The 16054-nt window shown below is 48.3% G+C and overlaps 1 protein-coding gene across 1 annotated transcript in view; it reads left to right on the top strand.

The window, feature by feature from the left end:
- Positions 1-434: 434 nt before the first annotated feature.
- The window catches only part of Fkbp6 (FKBP prolyl isomerase family member 6 (inactive)), a 41614-nt gene continuing 25994 nt past the window's right edge, over positions 435-16054 (top strand). Inside the window, exons 1-10 of the mRNA XM_052754767.1 lie at positions 435-719; positions 1625-1833; positions 3420-3552; positions 3635-3764; positions 3985-4102; positions 6193-6282; positions 8025-8227; positions 9688-9807; positions 14194-14388; positions 14922-15031. Of these exons, the coding sequence (XP_052610727.1) occupies positions 3708-3764; positions 3985-4102; positions 6193-6282; positions 8025-8227; positions 9688-9807; positions 14194-14388; positions 14922-15031 (893 nt within the window). The 5' untranslated portion in view covers positions 435-719; positions 1625-1833; positions 3420-3552; positions 3635-3707. The remainder of the gene's footprint in view (positions 720-1624; positions 1834-3419; positions 3553-3634; positions 3765-3984; positions 4103-6192; positions 6283-8024; positions 8228-9687; positions 9808-14193; positions 14389-14921; positions 15032-16054) is intronic.

The raw sequence follows: 16054 nt of genomic DNA, 5'->3' as shown, positions 1-16054 counted from the left end.
CTGGGAGTGTAACTCAGAGAGGTACAGCCACTTTCCCAGCACCCATGAGGTCCTGGGTTCAGTCCCCAGCATCACAAATGTCAGGAGATATGACACCCCCAACACACACACACACACACACACTCCCCCAGCATTGGGGATTGAACCCAGGGCCCTACACACACTAGGCAAGCACTCTACTGATGAGGTAGCACCCTGCCCCCTTACTTTTTATTTTGAGTCCTAGAGGTTCCAGAGCCCCAGCTCTGGGGATTCTATTTCAAGGAGTTTCTCTCTCTCTGTCTCTCTCTGTCTCTGTCTCTGTCTCTCTCTCTCTCTATGTGTGTCTGTCTGTCTGGGATTCTATTTCAAGGAGTCTCTGTGTGTGTGTGTGTCTGTCTGTCTGTCTGTCTTTCTGGTTTTTCAAGACAGGGTTTCTCTGTGTAGACCTGGCTGTACTGGAACTCACTCTGTAGACCAGGCTGGCCTTGAACTCACAAAAATCCACCTGCCCCTGCCTCCAGAGTACAGGGACTAAAGGCGTGTGCCATCACTTCCTGGCCCACCTAGGTAATCTTAAAGCAAGATTGTTGGTTTTTGTTTGTTTGTTTTTTCCTTTAGGGACCAGACTCGTGTAAGCGGTGATGGCCTTGAACTCTGTATATAGCCATGGATGAGACTGAACTCCTGATCCTCCTCCTCCACCTGAGATTGGAGTACTAAGAGTGCTGGAATTACAGGTATGCCCCCATTATATCCAGTTTATACAGTGCTGGGTATAGAACCTGGGGGCCTCAGGCATGTTTGGTAAGTCAGTACCTATTCACTAGCTACATACTCAACACCAAGCGCCAAGTCCCTTGTCCCAGAACAACACTGTCCTCCGAGAGCCTGGGATGGGGAGGCTTTGGTGCTCATCTCCCACCTGCTCCCCTGTGGAAACAGAAATGAAGTCTCCACTAGACCATGATAGCAACCCCATCCCCACCCCCACTATTGCGTTACCTGGTCTCTTGTGGTCCACCAGGCCTCCCACTAGGATCTCAAACAAGCAGCTCTATCTGGTCACTCAAGCCTTTTCTTCCTTCCAGAATGGGACAGCTGACGCACAGACCTGGGGCACCCAGCTGGACACAGAGTCCCACTGCCTGGTGTCCGCCCCTTCTCTCCACTCCCTTTTTTCAACAACACCTGTGTCCCCAAGGTCATCCAGAATCAGGTGGAAAGTGGGTCATACCACGAGACTGAGGCGGCAGCCTCTGCTGGGTCCTTTATGATAACCTAGTGGGCAGATAGTGGCCTTGCCCGGGATGGGGGAGGGGCGAGACAAGCATGCCCTCCATACTTACAAACTCCAAACTAGAGCAGGTATGCGCTATGACAAGCAGCTTTCTGAATACCCCCAACTCAGAATTTTAAAGGTGTTTTATTTATTTATATTTTCTCTTGTTTTGTAGGTTTGGGTGAGATGTGTGTGTTTGTGTGTGTGTGTGTGTGTGTGTGTGTGTGTGTGTGTGTGTGCAAAACACTGATAAAACACATTGCTTATTCTGATTTTTTTCATTTGAGGTGTAACATGAACAGATCTTAACCACACAGTGTGATGTAGTGATGTATATCTTACTTGTGTATGTTCATTCTCAAGGTCAAGGTGTAAACTGGACAGGGTGGTGAACACCTGTAATGCCAGGACTTGGGAAGTGCTGACAGAAGGCCAGAAGTTCAGGTTCATTCTCAGCTACACAACAAGTTCAAAGTCATCCTCCTGAGACTATCTCAAAAGCAAAACAAAACAAAAGATCAAGTTGTAGAGCATTTCCAGTGTCAGTCCCTCTTGTTGAATATTATTTTAAGGTGTGTTGCATTTGTCTATGCTCTGGAACATTTGTTTAACAATGCAAAGCTGTGTTGCATTCTTTTATGTTAGATTTGTTTAACTCTGTGAAGCTGTGTTACTGTGCCTGTCTAAAACACCTGATGGTCTAACAAAGAGCTGAATGGCCAATAGCGAGGCAGGAGAAAGGTGAGGCAGGAGATAGGTTAGGCAGGGCTGGCAGGCAGAGAGAATAAATAGGAGAAATCTGGAAGGAGGAGGAGGAGGAGAAGGAGAAGAAAAAGAAAAGGAAAAGGAAAAGGCAAGAGAACAAGGAGAGGAGGACACTAGGGACCAGCCACTCAACCACACAGCCAGCCACGGAGAAAGAGTGAAAGTAAGATATATAGAAGTAAGAAAAGGAAAAAGTCCAGAGACAAAAGGTGGATGGGATAATTTAAGAAAAGGTGACTAGCAACAAGCCAAGCTAAAGGCCGGGCATTTATAATTAAGAATAAGCCTCCGTGTGTGATCTATTTGGGAGCTGGGTGGCAGGCCCCCAAAAGAGCAAAGAATAAAACATCAACAAGTCTCTTGTCTCCTGCTAGTCCAGGCTCCCAGTCAAGACAGTCACTGTTCTGGCTTGTATCCCCTGGAAGGGGACGAAGTCCTGGACCACGTGAGGGGGGCAATGGCATGCTAGCTGCCTTTGTTTATTTACTTATTTATTTTAACTTCTATTGTGTGTGCTTGCAGGCACGGGCCACCTTATGCATGGGGAGGGTGGAGAATAACTTGCAATAGTCGGTTCTCTCCTTCCGCCTGTGGGTCCTGGTTGGCAGGGTTGGTGGCAAGCACCTTGCCTGCTTGGCCATCTTGCCTGGCCTGGTTTGTTTCTTGCCTTGTTGGGAGATAGAACCAGGGTCTCGAGCATGCTACAAAAGCACTCGACCACTGAATTACATCCCTAGCACAGTCCATGGTGTCTGTTTGTGAATTTGATGTGAAAACAGTCACAAGCGTTGTACTCTGACATCAGACTCCTTTCCATCAATGCCACTAAATGACGAACTTTTAAAATCTGAAATCTTGGAGCCAGCTGTGGTGGCGCACACCTTGAATCCCAGCACTTGGGAGGAAGAGGCAGGCGGATCTCTGTGAGTTCGAGGCCAGCCTGGTCTACAGAGCGAATTCCAGAACAGCCAGAGCTACACAGAGAAACCCTGTCTCAGGGTAAAAAAAAAAAAAAAAGTGAAGTCTGGGGTTGAGAACATAGCTCAGCATTAGCGAGCCTGTCTAGACTCCTCAGTGAAGGGCTAGATGCCTTGTTCGGAGATGGGGACCTACTTAGAATCCCCTGAAGGGAGGCTGGGGATGCTGTTCAGCCTTAGATCACTTGTCTAATATTGACTACATCCGGTCCTCACAAAAATAAGTTATTGCACATCTAACTATTCAACCCTGAGGTTAAAAAGCGGGTGTCGGGTTAGGGATTTAGCTCAGTGGTAGAGCTCTTGCCTAGCAAGTGCAAGGCCCTGGGTTCGATCCTCAGCTCCAAAAAAAAAAAAAAAAAAAGCAGGTGTCGCTTTAAGTCACTAATTTTGTGGCGATGTTCTACCTGTGATAGAATGGCAAACAGCAACGCAGAGACCTAAAGAACGGCTCGAGGCCCAGCCTTTGTTTATGAAACATGAAAGGTTTCACCTGCAACCCCCCGGGTACCCACCCCATCATGCTTCGCGTCGGCTGCCACGTGTGAGGTGCATGCCGGGAGCCGCCTCCGCGCATGCGCACACTCGCGGCGGGGGGGCAGCGTCCATCACGTGTGTTTCTCGTGGGCAGCACGCGCCCGGCCCGGGGCCTCACTTCCGGGCGTTGCTTCCGGTGAGGCGTTTGGCGACCGTTGAGCGGCAAGATGAGCGTCTTCTCGCGCCTCAGGAATGGAATCCCGCCGTCGCGAGACAACTGCCAGGTACGGAGGTCGGGGAACCTCGGAAGCACGAGGTGGGGAGGTGGGGAGCCCCCGGAGCGCGGCCATGGGTGGCAGCACCCGCGGCCCCGGAGCCCTGGAAGGGGACGAAGTCCCGGGCCAGGTGAGGGCGGGAACGGGGACACGGGCCTGGGGAAGCGGCCGGGTGGCTCTCACCCCTGAGGCCTGTGGCTTTCTCTCTCTCTCGCTCTCTCTCTCTCAGTCTCCCTACGAGCGATTGAGTCAGCGGATGTTGGACATTTCTGGGGACCGAGGTGTGCTGAAAGATATCATCCGAGAGGGCGCTGGCGACCCCGTGACCCCTGATGCTTCCGTGCTGGGTAATGGAGGCCGCTAGGCTGCTTCGTCCTTGGGAAACTACGGTTTAAGTTTTGTTTTGTGTTTTGATTTTCGAGACAGGGTTTCTCTGTGTTGCTTTGCGCCTTTCCTGGAACTCACTCTGTAGCCCAGGCTGGCCTCGAACTCACAGAGATCCGCCTGCCTCTGCCTCCCGAGTGCTGGGATTGAAGGTGTGCGCCACCATCGCCCGGCTAAGTTTTGTTTTGTTTTTTGAAGCAGGGTCTCATGCAACCCAGACCGGCCTCTTAACTGCCTGTGTAGCTGAGGATGATGTTGGAACTCCTGACACTCTTTGTCTCCACCTTTTGAGTGCTGGGATTATGGGTGGGCAGGACTATATTTTATGTGGTGCTGGGGACAGAGCCCAAGGCATCGTGCATGCTAGGCAAAGCCTCTACCAACTGAGTTATATCCCCAGCCCTGTCGTTTGTCTGTGTTGTTTTGTTTTTGAAACAGCGTCATAAAAATAACCCAGACTGAACTCCAACCTCCTGTGTATTAGAGGATGACCTTGAAGGCCTGATCCTTCCTCTACTTCCCAAGTGTTGGCATCACAACCGTGTGCACCAATCTACCTGGTTGGTTAGGGTGGTTGTTTTTGGAAGAAGGAACCAAACTGAAGCCATTTTGGATAGAAATTCCCCTTTGAATTAAGGGTCAAATAAAGTTTAAGTTCCCAAGGCCTCCCCAGACCTCCCTGGGTAACTGGCATCCTGCTTGGCAAGGTGAGACAAGAACAGTCACCGCCCTTGAGTAAACCAACCAATGAGAATAACATAAGTGTACCACAGAACAGTAGTGCTAGGAAAGTCCCCTATTCCTGAATCCTGATTGGTGGAAAAATGCAACTCTAATTTGGCACAGACGTTTGTAGTTCTCAGGCATGAAGGCTCTGTAACTTTCTGGCTTGGGCAATTCAATTCCTGAGTCTGTTCTGCGGCCCTGATTGATTGGTAGTGGCTTAATTACAATACAGTTTTGTTTTCTGCATTGAGTTGTGAGTTGTGTTGGCTCAAGTGAACCCCATAAGACTTTGTTTCAAGGTGCTGGGATTGAACCCAGAATCTAGGTGTCTTCATGTATGTGATTTCATATTTCCAAAATACGGCATTTTATGGGACTGGATGTGCTTCTCCTAAATGGAGAAGGTTTGGTTTTTAAGAAGCAGTCTCATATATCCCAGGTCAGCCTCAAACCCTGTGTAGCCAAAGATGACCCAGAATTTCTGATCCTTCTGCCTCTACCTCCTAAATGCTGGGATTACTCATGTATGCCACTATGTCTGGTTTATACGGTGCTGGGGATGGAACTCTGGGCCTCATGAATGCTAGTCAAACATTCTACCAACTCAGCTACACCCCCAGCCTTTGTTTTATTTTTTGTTGGTTTGTTTGTTTTTGAGACAGGATCTCATTGTATAGCCCTGACTGGCCTGTAACTCCATATGTAGACCAGAATATATGTAGAGCAGGCTACCCTTAAACTCAGAGATCCACCTGTCTCTGCCTTCATAGCGCTGGGATTAAAGGTGTGCACCACCAAGCCCAGCCCCCCCCCCTTTTTTTTTTTAAATACAGGATCTCCCTGTATCCCAGACCAGCCTCAAACCGGCATTCTTCCTGCCTTAGCTCCTGCAGATCTGGGGTGACAGATGGCTGCCACTCTTGCCTGCCTAGGGGTTTTAAGAAGTAAAACAGGCTCCTGATCTCCTCTTTTCCTATACCATTGTGAGTAGTGAACAAAGGCCAATTAGGAGAGCCCTTGAACCTCAGTGCTGAAAGTCAGAACCCCACAAGAAGCTTTCCTGTGGGTCTTGGTGCCAGGCAGCTCTAACTCATTTAATTCTTTTCTTTCCCTAGACAGGGACTCTTGGGTCTGGTGCTAGTATAGAATTTGCTATATAGCTGAGGCCCCTCCTGTCTCCATTTCTCAAGTGCTGGGATTACAGACATGGACCACCATGCCCCAATAATTGTGGTGTTTCCCTGTGTTAGTGATAGGATGGCTCTGGGGGTGTCTTTGAAATGTTTTCCTCACACTCATGCTTTTTTTCTTTTCCCCTCTGCCCTAGTGAAATATTCTGGATACCTGGAGCACATGGACAGGCCTTTCGATTCTAATTGCTTTAGGAAAACACCTCGGCTGATGAAACTTGGAGAAGGTAAGGTCATCTGGGGTCATCTAGTCAAACGAAGGCATGACGTGTTTTAGGATTGTCACAGTGTCCAGAGAACAGATTCTTACAGTTGGTAGCTGAGCTTAGATTTCAGGGAAGCTCCCAGGTTATCTATCAACTTTTCTTCTTGGACTTTATTTTTGGGTGATAGCCTACCTGGCAAGGTTATCTTGGCATCTAAGTTACCTTTTGGGAATGTTTTTCTATTCTTGATTTTTTTTTAATTTTATGCATATGTTGCCCACATGTATGTATATGCCCAGTACTTGCAGAGGCCAGAAGAGGGTGCCAAGTCCCCTGGAACTGGAGTTAGACAGTTGTGAGCCACTATGTAGTTACTTGGAACTGCATCTCTCCAGCTACAGGGTATCTTTTAAGACAGAATCTGTGCAGCTCACACTGACCTTGAATTCAGAAGCCTCCCGCCCCAGCCGTGGAGTGATGAAATGATAAACATGAGCCCTCCACCTGGATCCTCTGAGCACTTTTCCTGTGTGTTTATGAAATGAATGCAGTGAATACTTAATCCCAGCATGTGTGGTGAAACAAGACCTCGTAGGACCTGGGAGAACCTAGGCTCAGTCAGTGAAGTGCTTGCTCTGCAAGCTTGAGGGCCTGCTCCCTGTCCCACAGAGTCCACCCTTAGAAACAAATGAAGCCGGGCGGCAGCGGCAGCGGTGGTGCACGCTTTTAATCCCAGCACTCAGGAGGCAGAGGCAGGCGGATCTCTGTGAGTTCGAGGCCAGCCTGGTCTACAGAGCGAGATCCAGGACAGGCACCAAAACTACACGGAGAAACCCTGTCTCCAAAAAAAAACCAACAAAAAAAAGCCAGATGTGATAGTGTGTACTTATAATCTCAGTGCAGGGAGGCAGAAACAGATGGATCCCTGGGGCTCTGACCAGCCAGCCTAGCCTACTTACCAGACTCCTCCAGGACAATGAGAGATCTTGGCCCAAAAGGCAAGGTGGATGCCACCTGAGGAATGACAGCTGAGATTGTCCTCTAGCGTCCACATGTACACACAGCAGCACATATCTCAAGAGACGATGCTCAGATGAATGATGAGAACCCCATCCTTGTGGACCTTACTAGGGTGGGGGAGGTTGGCCTCTAGTCCACAAACTAACGTCATAGAATTGAATGAGACATGGAGCTATGGGGTGTGTTCTGGCTTTGCTTAATGAAATTATAATTACCTTCCTTCTGGCAGGGCCCCAGGCACTACATGGAAAAGAAGGCTAGAGATGAGAGTCCTGAGGTTGGAATAAGATCTCAACTGGGGGAGTGGAGAGATGGCTCAGAGGTTAAGAGTACTGGCTGCTTTTCCAGTAGACTGGGTTCAATTTACAGCACCCACATGGTGGCTTACAACCATCTGTAACTCCAGTTTCTGCCCTCTTCTGGTGTCTGTGGGAATTGCATGAATGTGGTGCATATAGGCAAAACACATAAGGATAAAGGAAAAAAAAATGTTTAAAATTTCAGAGTAGACCACAGGCATTGAGGGCAGAGATCTTCAAAGAAAGAACGGACTGTGTGACAGAGATGGAGCCTGCAAAAGCTGGCATTTGGGGAAAGCAGGACAACAGAAACAACTGAGCATTGAGTTGGGGCACCCGGGCAAAAGACTTGGGTTGGCACATACACTTGGAGTAGGGAGAAACTGGTGGCTTTGAATGGGATGCTGGGTGAGCCTCAGTTGAGTTCACTGTCCTTTCTTCCAGATATTACACTCTGGGGCATGGAGCTGGGACTTCTAAGCATGCGCAGAGGAGAATTAGCCAGGTTCCTGTTCAAGCCAACCTATGCTTATGGCACCCTGGGGTGCCCACCCCTCATCCCTCCAAATGCTACTGTCCTGTTTGAGATCGAGCTGATTGACTTCCTTGATTCTGCTGAGTCAGACAAGTTTTGTGCACTTTCAGCTGTAAGTTCAAGACCTCAGATTTTCCGTTCCTTTCTAAAGGGAGAGGGATTGGATTGTGTTTGGGTAGTTCTGTTAGATCACCTACCCTGGGTTCCACCCAAGCCTCCTGCACAGTGGTGTCTGCTCTCCTCTAAGGTACAACATGCTAGGTAGTGTAAGGTATAGATTAGTTCTGTATTAGCTGTTTGCTGTTTAGTCGCCCTTTGCTTAGTTCTCACTACAAGGTGGTAACTGCTTTTCAGAAAGTTAGGCACTGGTGTGGGAGCCCGTTTTCAGGTTCCTCGTGGCTTTACCCAGCATGTCCACATAGAGGATGATTAGGACTGAGATGGTCTGCACTTGGCTGTACTAGGGGAGGAGGTCTTTTGCTCCACCCCTTGGTGTCTCTATAAATACCCTGGGGCAGAGACAGTCGGGGCCATTGGGAAAGGTTCCAGGCCCTCTCGAGGCTATCCTCTATTTTCTGTTTATCTCCGCAGTATAAATCTTTCTATCTCGTATTTCCTGCTGCTCACACTCAAGAAAACTCTGGGGAGCTGTGGGGTTGGTGGGTAAACGCCCCACACACTGGTAGCTTATAACAAAGGTGACTGAGGCTTGGAGATATAATTCAGTGATAGTTCTTGCCTAGAATCTGCCACTGATGGGTTGGGGCTATGTAGGTCAGTGGTAGAGTGATAACATTAACAAGCTCTAGGTTCTATCCCCAGGTCCATAAAAACAAGCTAGAGAATTGGTCCCTCCTTGAGAATGAGAGGCTTTTACTAACTTTACAGGATAACTGTGACATGAGGTATAAGCTGAGACAGTCTCAGGAAAACTGGGATAGAGAGCCACAGTCCTCATAACCCAAGCCTTGGTTTTCCTATGCAGCCTTTCACTCCCCCAGCCTGTAGAAGCAGAGCTTGTAATCCCATCAGCAGTCACATGATGCTGTCATCCACTGACTGCATATGTGGTGGTCACTGTGCATCCATTCCGGGCTTCGGTCCTCCATATGATTGGGTCTTCACACTAACTGTCAGTGCCTCAGTTGAGTGTCTCACCTTGTCCACATCTTTCCACAGACTAGATGATGCTGCACTCACCCAGGTTCAGATTTGGGGCTCTGGTAGGGTTCTCCGGGCAGTTCTGATATGAAGTCAGTTTAGCAACATGAACACATAGAACCCCCAGGGCCCTGAACCAACCAGGAACTGGAAAATTCTTGTTGAGTAATTGGTGTGAGCTTGGCAGGCGCTCTCAGCTTCTGTGGATGCTTCTGCTTCTGGAGGAATCTGAGGAGGATCACAGCAGCCATGACCCCCGAGCTACTCTGTAGATGGGCCTGTCACAGCACTCACCTGGGTGGTCTCTGCACACACAAGGTCCAAGAGGGAATGTTGATGAGTGGAACATGGCTGCCATTGTGCCACTGGGGCTTCTGGCTCCATGTCACTGCTCTTGGCTTTGCTCTTCAGGAACAGCAAGAACAGTTTCCACTTCAGAAGGTTCTCAAGGTAGCAGCAACTGAGAGGGAGTTTGGCAACTACCTATTCCGCCAAAATCGCTTCTGTGATGCCAAAGTGAGGTACAAGCGGGTAAGAATGCTCTGGAAGTATGTGATCCAGAAATCTTTTCATCTTTAAAAATGTTTATGGGGCCGGGCGGTGGTGGCGCACGCCTTTAATCCCAGCACTCGGGAGGCAGAGCCAGGCGGATCTCTGTGAGTTCGAGGCCAGCCTGGGCTACCAAGTGAGTTCCAGGAAAGGCACAAAGCTACACAGAGAAACCCTGTCTCGAAAAACCAAAAAAAAAAAAAAAATGTTTATGGGTATGGCTGTGCAATCTACATATATGTCTGTATACCATGTGCATGCTTAGGGACTGCAAGGCCAGATGAGGATATCTGATCCCTGAGAATTGATCCCTGGGAACTGGAGTTACAGACAGCTGTGAGCCACCATGTGGTGCTGGGAATTGAACCTAGGTCTTCTGGAAGAGCAGACAATGCTTATAACCTCTGAGCCATCTATCCAGCCCCAGAAAACATAAGAACATAAGCTTCATCTCTTTGCTACTCTTCACAGGCAGCCATTAATAAGATCACATTAAGCCAGGCAGGGGTGGCACATGCCTTTAATCCCAGTACCCAGGAGGCTGAGGCAGGAGGATTACAAGTTCCAGGCCAGCCTGGGCTTCTTAGCTAGACCTTGTCTCAAACTGAAAAAGGGGCTGGGAGATAGTTCAATGAGTTAGAGTGCTTGCTTTATAAGCTTAAGGATCTGAGTTCAAATCCTAGGACCTATATAAAATGCTGGGCATGGATGCTGGGAAGATGGTGTACCAGGGAAGAGAACTAGAGTTTGGTTCCCAGCATCCATATGGCTCACAGCTCCCTGTAACTCCAGTTCCAGGGAATCTGAGGCCCTCTTCTGACCTCCATAGGTTCCTACAACCACATAGTACACGTAAATTTATGGGAGGCAGAGGCCGGTGGATCTGTGTGAGTTCGAGGCCAGCCTGGTCTACGGAGCAAGATCCAGGAAAGGTGCAAAGCTACACAGAGAAACCCTGTCTCGAAAAACAAAAAAAAAAAAAAATTTTTATAGGCATGCACACTCACACATAAAAGATTTTTTTTAAGCCAGGTATGGCCACGTTTGTGCTGCAGCCCCAGTGTTGTGGGAGGCAGGGGCAAGAAGATCACTGAGACTTGAAGCCTAGCTCCAAGTTCAGTGAGAGATCTTGTCTCAAGGAAGAAGGTGGAGCAGTGGTTCTGAACCTTCCTAATTCTGTGACCCTTACTACAGTTCCTTCTGTAGTGGTGACCCCCAACCATAAAGTTATCTTTGTTGCTACTTCATAACTGTAATTTTAGTACTATTGTGAATCATAATATAAATATCTGCGTTTTCCAATGGTCTTAGGTGACCCCTGTGAAAGGGTCATTCAACCCCCAAAGGGGTCTCAACCCACAGGTTGAGAATCATTGAGGTAGAGTGATACAGCAGGACACCTGACATGGGCACACCAACCTACCCGCATATGTACATACACCATACACATATTATATACAGAGAAAATCCTTGTGTTAGAAATGACTTGAGGGGCAGTGGGGGCTGGGTGATGTGAGGTGATGTTCTCTATGTTGATCTTTTTTCCTTTTGTTTTTCAAGACAGGTCACTCTCTAGCCCAGGCTGTCCTCAAGCTCATGGTAATCCTTCCTCAGCCTCCCAAGTACTGAGTTATAGGCATAAGCCACAAGCTTGACTCGGTCTGTTCATTTTTTTTGTGTGTGTGTGTGTCTGTTTGAGACAGAGCATCACTGTGTTCTCTTGGCTGACCAGACCTTGCTCTGTAGACTAGGCTGTCCTTGAACTCGGAGATTCACCTGCCTCTGCCTCCTGAGTGCTGGGATGTAAGGTGTGCATCACCATGTCTGGCCTGTGTGTTTTTCTTGATGCTGTTTTCCTGAGTATATTTGAGTTATGAAAGTTCATTAAGCTACGCACTTACTTTTTTCTTACCTGTGTATATTATTTTAATTTGGAGTTACCTTCCTGGGGAGGTGGAAAAATAACTCAGTTGGTAAAGTGCTTGAAACCAAGCATTACAATCTGATTTAGTCCTGAGAACCTATATTTAAAAAAAAAAAAAAGAAAAGAAAGAAAAGCCAGGTGTGGTAGTGACTACTTGTAGTTCCAGTACTGGAGAGACAGAGACAGGCAGATTCCTGGGACTCTAGCCAGCTAGCCTGATCTACTTGGCAAGCTTCAGGCCAATGAGAGACTGTCAGGAAAAAAATGAGGTGAATGGCTCCTGAGGATGATACCTGAGGTTGTCTTTGGGTCTCTGCATGCACTTGCAGGTACATACACCTTTAGGTATGTGTGCACTCATGCACATAAACATGCACACATGTAAGTACAAAAAAATTCCCCATTACTGCTCCAAAAAAAAGTTTATTAATTAAAAAATCCTAGGGGCTGGAGAGATGACTCAGCAGTTAAGAGCACTGGCTGCTCTTCCAGAGGACCCGGGTTCAATTCCCAGCACCCACATGGCAGCTCAAAAAAGCTAACTCTAGTTCCAGGGGATCTAACACCTTCACACCAGTGCACATAAAATAAAGTTAAAAAAGTATTAAAAAATTCTCATTCCAGCACACCCACCCCCAGTTGTGATTGATTTTTTCCATCGTGTTTGCCATCTGTGAGATTTCCCGTCCCTCTTACTCTGGAGACTGGTGTCACTCTGTGGCAGTCTCAAGCTATAGGGCTGTGGGGCAAGCAGGAATAGTGAGACAGAGGCCTGGCTCACTGCTGTGGAAACAGTACTGTTCCACACACCATTAACAGCACCCCATCTGCCCATTCCAAAGTCAGTAATCTTTTTTTGTTCCATTTCTTCAGAAGACAGACCCCCTGGGCTGGGGATTCAGCTTAGTTGGTAGAACTGACGTGCATGAAACCCTGGGTTTCATCCCCAGAATTGCATAAACCAGGTGCAGTCCCAGGTTGGAGACAGGAAGACCAGAAGTTGAAGCTTGGGCTGCAGACTTCTAGTTAAGAGTGGGCTCGGCAGTTAAGAGTGCAGATCTGAATTCTGTTCCCAGCACTCACACCGGGCAGCTCACAGCTGCCTGTAACTCCAGCTCCAAAGGATATGTTACCTCTGGTCTTCACCGGCAGCTGCATTCATGTGCATATGTACCAACAGACAAGCACACAGATACACGTGCTTATAGATAATTAAAAACAAGAAATTGAAGGTCATCCTTTGCTACATAGTGAGTTTGAGGACCTGCCTAGGCCTTACATTAGACCTTATCTCAAAATAAAAATAAATAAATAAAAAAGCCTGGCACAATGGTACGTGCCTTAGTCTCCCAGTATTTGGGAGGCAGAAACAGGCAGATTTCTCTGAGTTCAGGGCTAGCCTGGTCTACATATTGAGTGAGTTCCAGGACAACCAGGGCTATATAGAGAAACCCTGTCTCAGAAAAGCAGGGATGGGGTGCTGAAGGGATGGTTCAGCAATTTAGAGCACTTCTTTTAAAGAAGACCCAAGTTCAAGTCACAGCACCCATATAGTGGCTCACAACCATTTGTAACTCATAAGTCTAGTTCCAGAGAATGTGATAACTCCTCCTGATCTCTGGGCACCAGGCACACATGTGGTACACATACATACAGGAAAACATCCATACACACACAATTTTTAAAAAATTACATAAAAAGCCAGGTGTGGCCGGGCAGCGGTGGCGCACACCTTTAATCCCAGCACTCGGGAGGCAGAGCCAGGTGGATCTCCGAGAGTTTGAGGCCAGCCTGGTCTACAGAGATCTAGGACAGCCAGGGCAATAGAGACTTTCTCAAAACCATATATATGTGTGTGTGTGTGTGTATGTGTGTATGTTTTTATGTTTGTTTCTGTGGGGGTATGTGCATATGAGAGTGCTGTTGCTGACGGAGCCCAGAGGCATGGGGTTCCCCCTGTGCTGGACTTAACAGACAGTTGAGGGCCACCTGCTGGGAATCCAGCTTAGTCTTGGCTCTTGTTGGGTATACTGTCCTTACTCCTTTTGAGGCAAAAGAGTATGCATGTCGTCTGCCTTACTTAGGTTTGCATGCCTTCTGTTAGAAACCTTCAAACTTGACTAGAAACATGGTTCAGTGGTTAGAAGCATGTATTCATCTTGCATAGGACCTGAGTTCAGTTCCAGCATCCACGTTAGGAGACACAGACTCCAGTTCCAGGCAGGTATCCTCTTCTGGCCTCCACAGGCACTGTACTCACATGCACACATCCTATCCCACACACATACATAATTTAAAATAATAATAACTCTTAAAAAGAAGCCTCCTGACTTTAATATATTAACCGTGTGTCCTGAGAGCTAAATGAATTCTTTCTTAGGTTAGTAGTTCATGTGACTGGTAAGGATATAGAACTGATCCTTTGCCTTCCCTCCTCTCCTCAGGCCTTGCTGCTGCTCCACCGACGCTTGGCAATCTGTGAGGAGCAGCACCTGGTGGAGCCCGCCGAGCTTCTGGTCCTCCTCAACCTGTCTTTTGTGTACCTGAAGCTGGACCGACCTGCCATGGCCCTGCGCTATGGGGAGCAGGCTCTGCTCATTGATCAAAGGAACGCCAAGGCCCTCTTCAGGTGTGGACAGGTGAGTTGAGGGTAAGTGCCTAAGAGAAGGAAGTGGGGAGAGGGGCTGGGGCAGTAACTCACTCAATAAAGCGCTTGCCAGGTGTGCAAGCCTGGGAGCCTGAGCTCATTGTCCAGAGTCTAGGATGCTAGATCGCTGCACTGAGGAGGCAGAGACAGGTTAGATCCCTGGAGTTTGCTGGCCAGTCAGCCTAGATGAATTGGGAGCCCTGAATCCCAGAGGAAGACCTTGTCTCGAAAATAAGGTGGACCGGGTGGCAACACTTGGGAGGCAGAGCTAGGCTTTGCTCTGTGACTTTGAGGCCAGCCTGGTCTACAGAACGAAATCCAGGACAGGCACTGAAACTACACAGAGAAACCCTGTCTTGAAACCCCTCCTCTCCCCCCCAAAATAAGGTGGGCTACTCCCTTGAGGGAAGCCAGGTTGACCTCTGGTCTCCATCCATATATGCACACCCCACAGAACAGTTGGTCTCACTTGGGCCACTACCACAACTGCTAATCTTAATCTAATGTTGTGTCCCTTCCTCACAGGCTTGCCTCCTTCTAACTGAGTATGAGCAGGCCCGGGATTTTCTAGTGCGAGCTCAGAAGGAGCAGCCCTGCAACCATGACATCAATAATGAGCTGAAGAAGCTGTCCAGGTGAGAGCTGAGGGCAGGAGTGTGACCAGAAGCACAGTGAGAGGTGGCTGCAAGAATTCCAGTCCAACCATCTAGATAGAGGACGGGCTAGGAGTGTTGCCCCAGACTGGCCCAGAGGCAGCCATCCCACCTGCATGTTCCTTCGCTCCTTGTCCTGAACTTACTGTTGTGAGTGGGGAAGCGTCACTTGTGAGCATGTCCCTCCTTCCCATTGTACCACCCTGCAGATTGGCACTCCCTGGAAAAGTGGGTCCTGTAGTGTGACTATAATTACACCAGAATCATGGCATCCAAATTGGCCTCTTCAAGAGGTAAATGTCCAGTTTCTAGAGATTGTAATCCTATCTCAGGTAAAACAAAGATCAAGATAGGGCCAGAAGGACAGAGAGGGCAAGGGCCTCCCATTCTGTAGGGAGCCCATAGGCTGAATTACTTTGTTAATGGCTCTCAGATCTGTCAGCATTCTCCAATTACCAGACTTCTTTTTAATAACAAATACAGGAGAATTTCAAGGGCTGGTAGATTCTTCCATGTGTTGAGCATTTAACTGCTCTTGAACCAGCTATTCTAAAGCTTCTCAGGGCCGTGGGTTTGTGCCCCATGTTGGGCACTAAGAGAGAGTGCTGCATACATGCATCCCAGGTATTAAGGATTCCAAGCAGCTATGCCCCAGGGGCATGTACTTCAAGGTCATATGCAGGTGTAACCATTACCTGCTGCCTCACTAGGGCTGGTGCTTCAAGGTCATAGCTGGAACATCTACCCACTATAGGGTCCAGCACTCCCTAGAGAAGTGGGTCCCTGAAACTTCTTTGTGTATATTTATGTGTGTAGGCCAGAAAACAACCTTGAGTGTGATGCTCAGGGTCCAGCAGTTAGATTGGGCTGGGGCCTAGTCCCAGAGATTGTCCTGTCTCCCACCGCCCCCCACCCAGCAGCACCCCATGCTGGAATTACAGACACACACCACTCACTGGGCCTGTTTTTTTTTTTTTGGTTTTTTTCGAGACAGGGTTTCTCTGT

Source organism: Peromyscus californicus, unplaced genomic scaffold, assembly GCF_007827085.1.
Source record: "Peromyscus californicus insignis strain IS unplaced genomic scaffold, ASM782708v3 Scaffold_2__1_contigs__length_46816999, whole genome shotgun sequence".
Taxonomy (NCBI): domain Eukaryota; kingdom Metazoa; phylum Chordata; class Mammalia; order Rodentia; family Cricetidae; genus Peromyscus; species Peromyscus californicus.
This window is presented reverse-complemented; position numbering and strand designations above follow the sequence as displayed.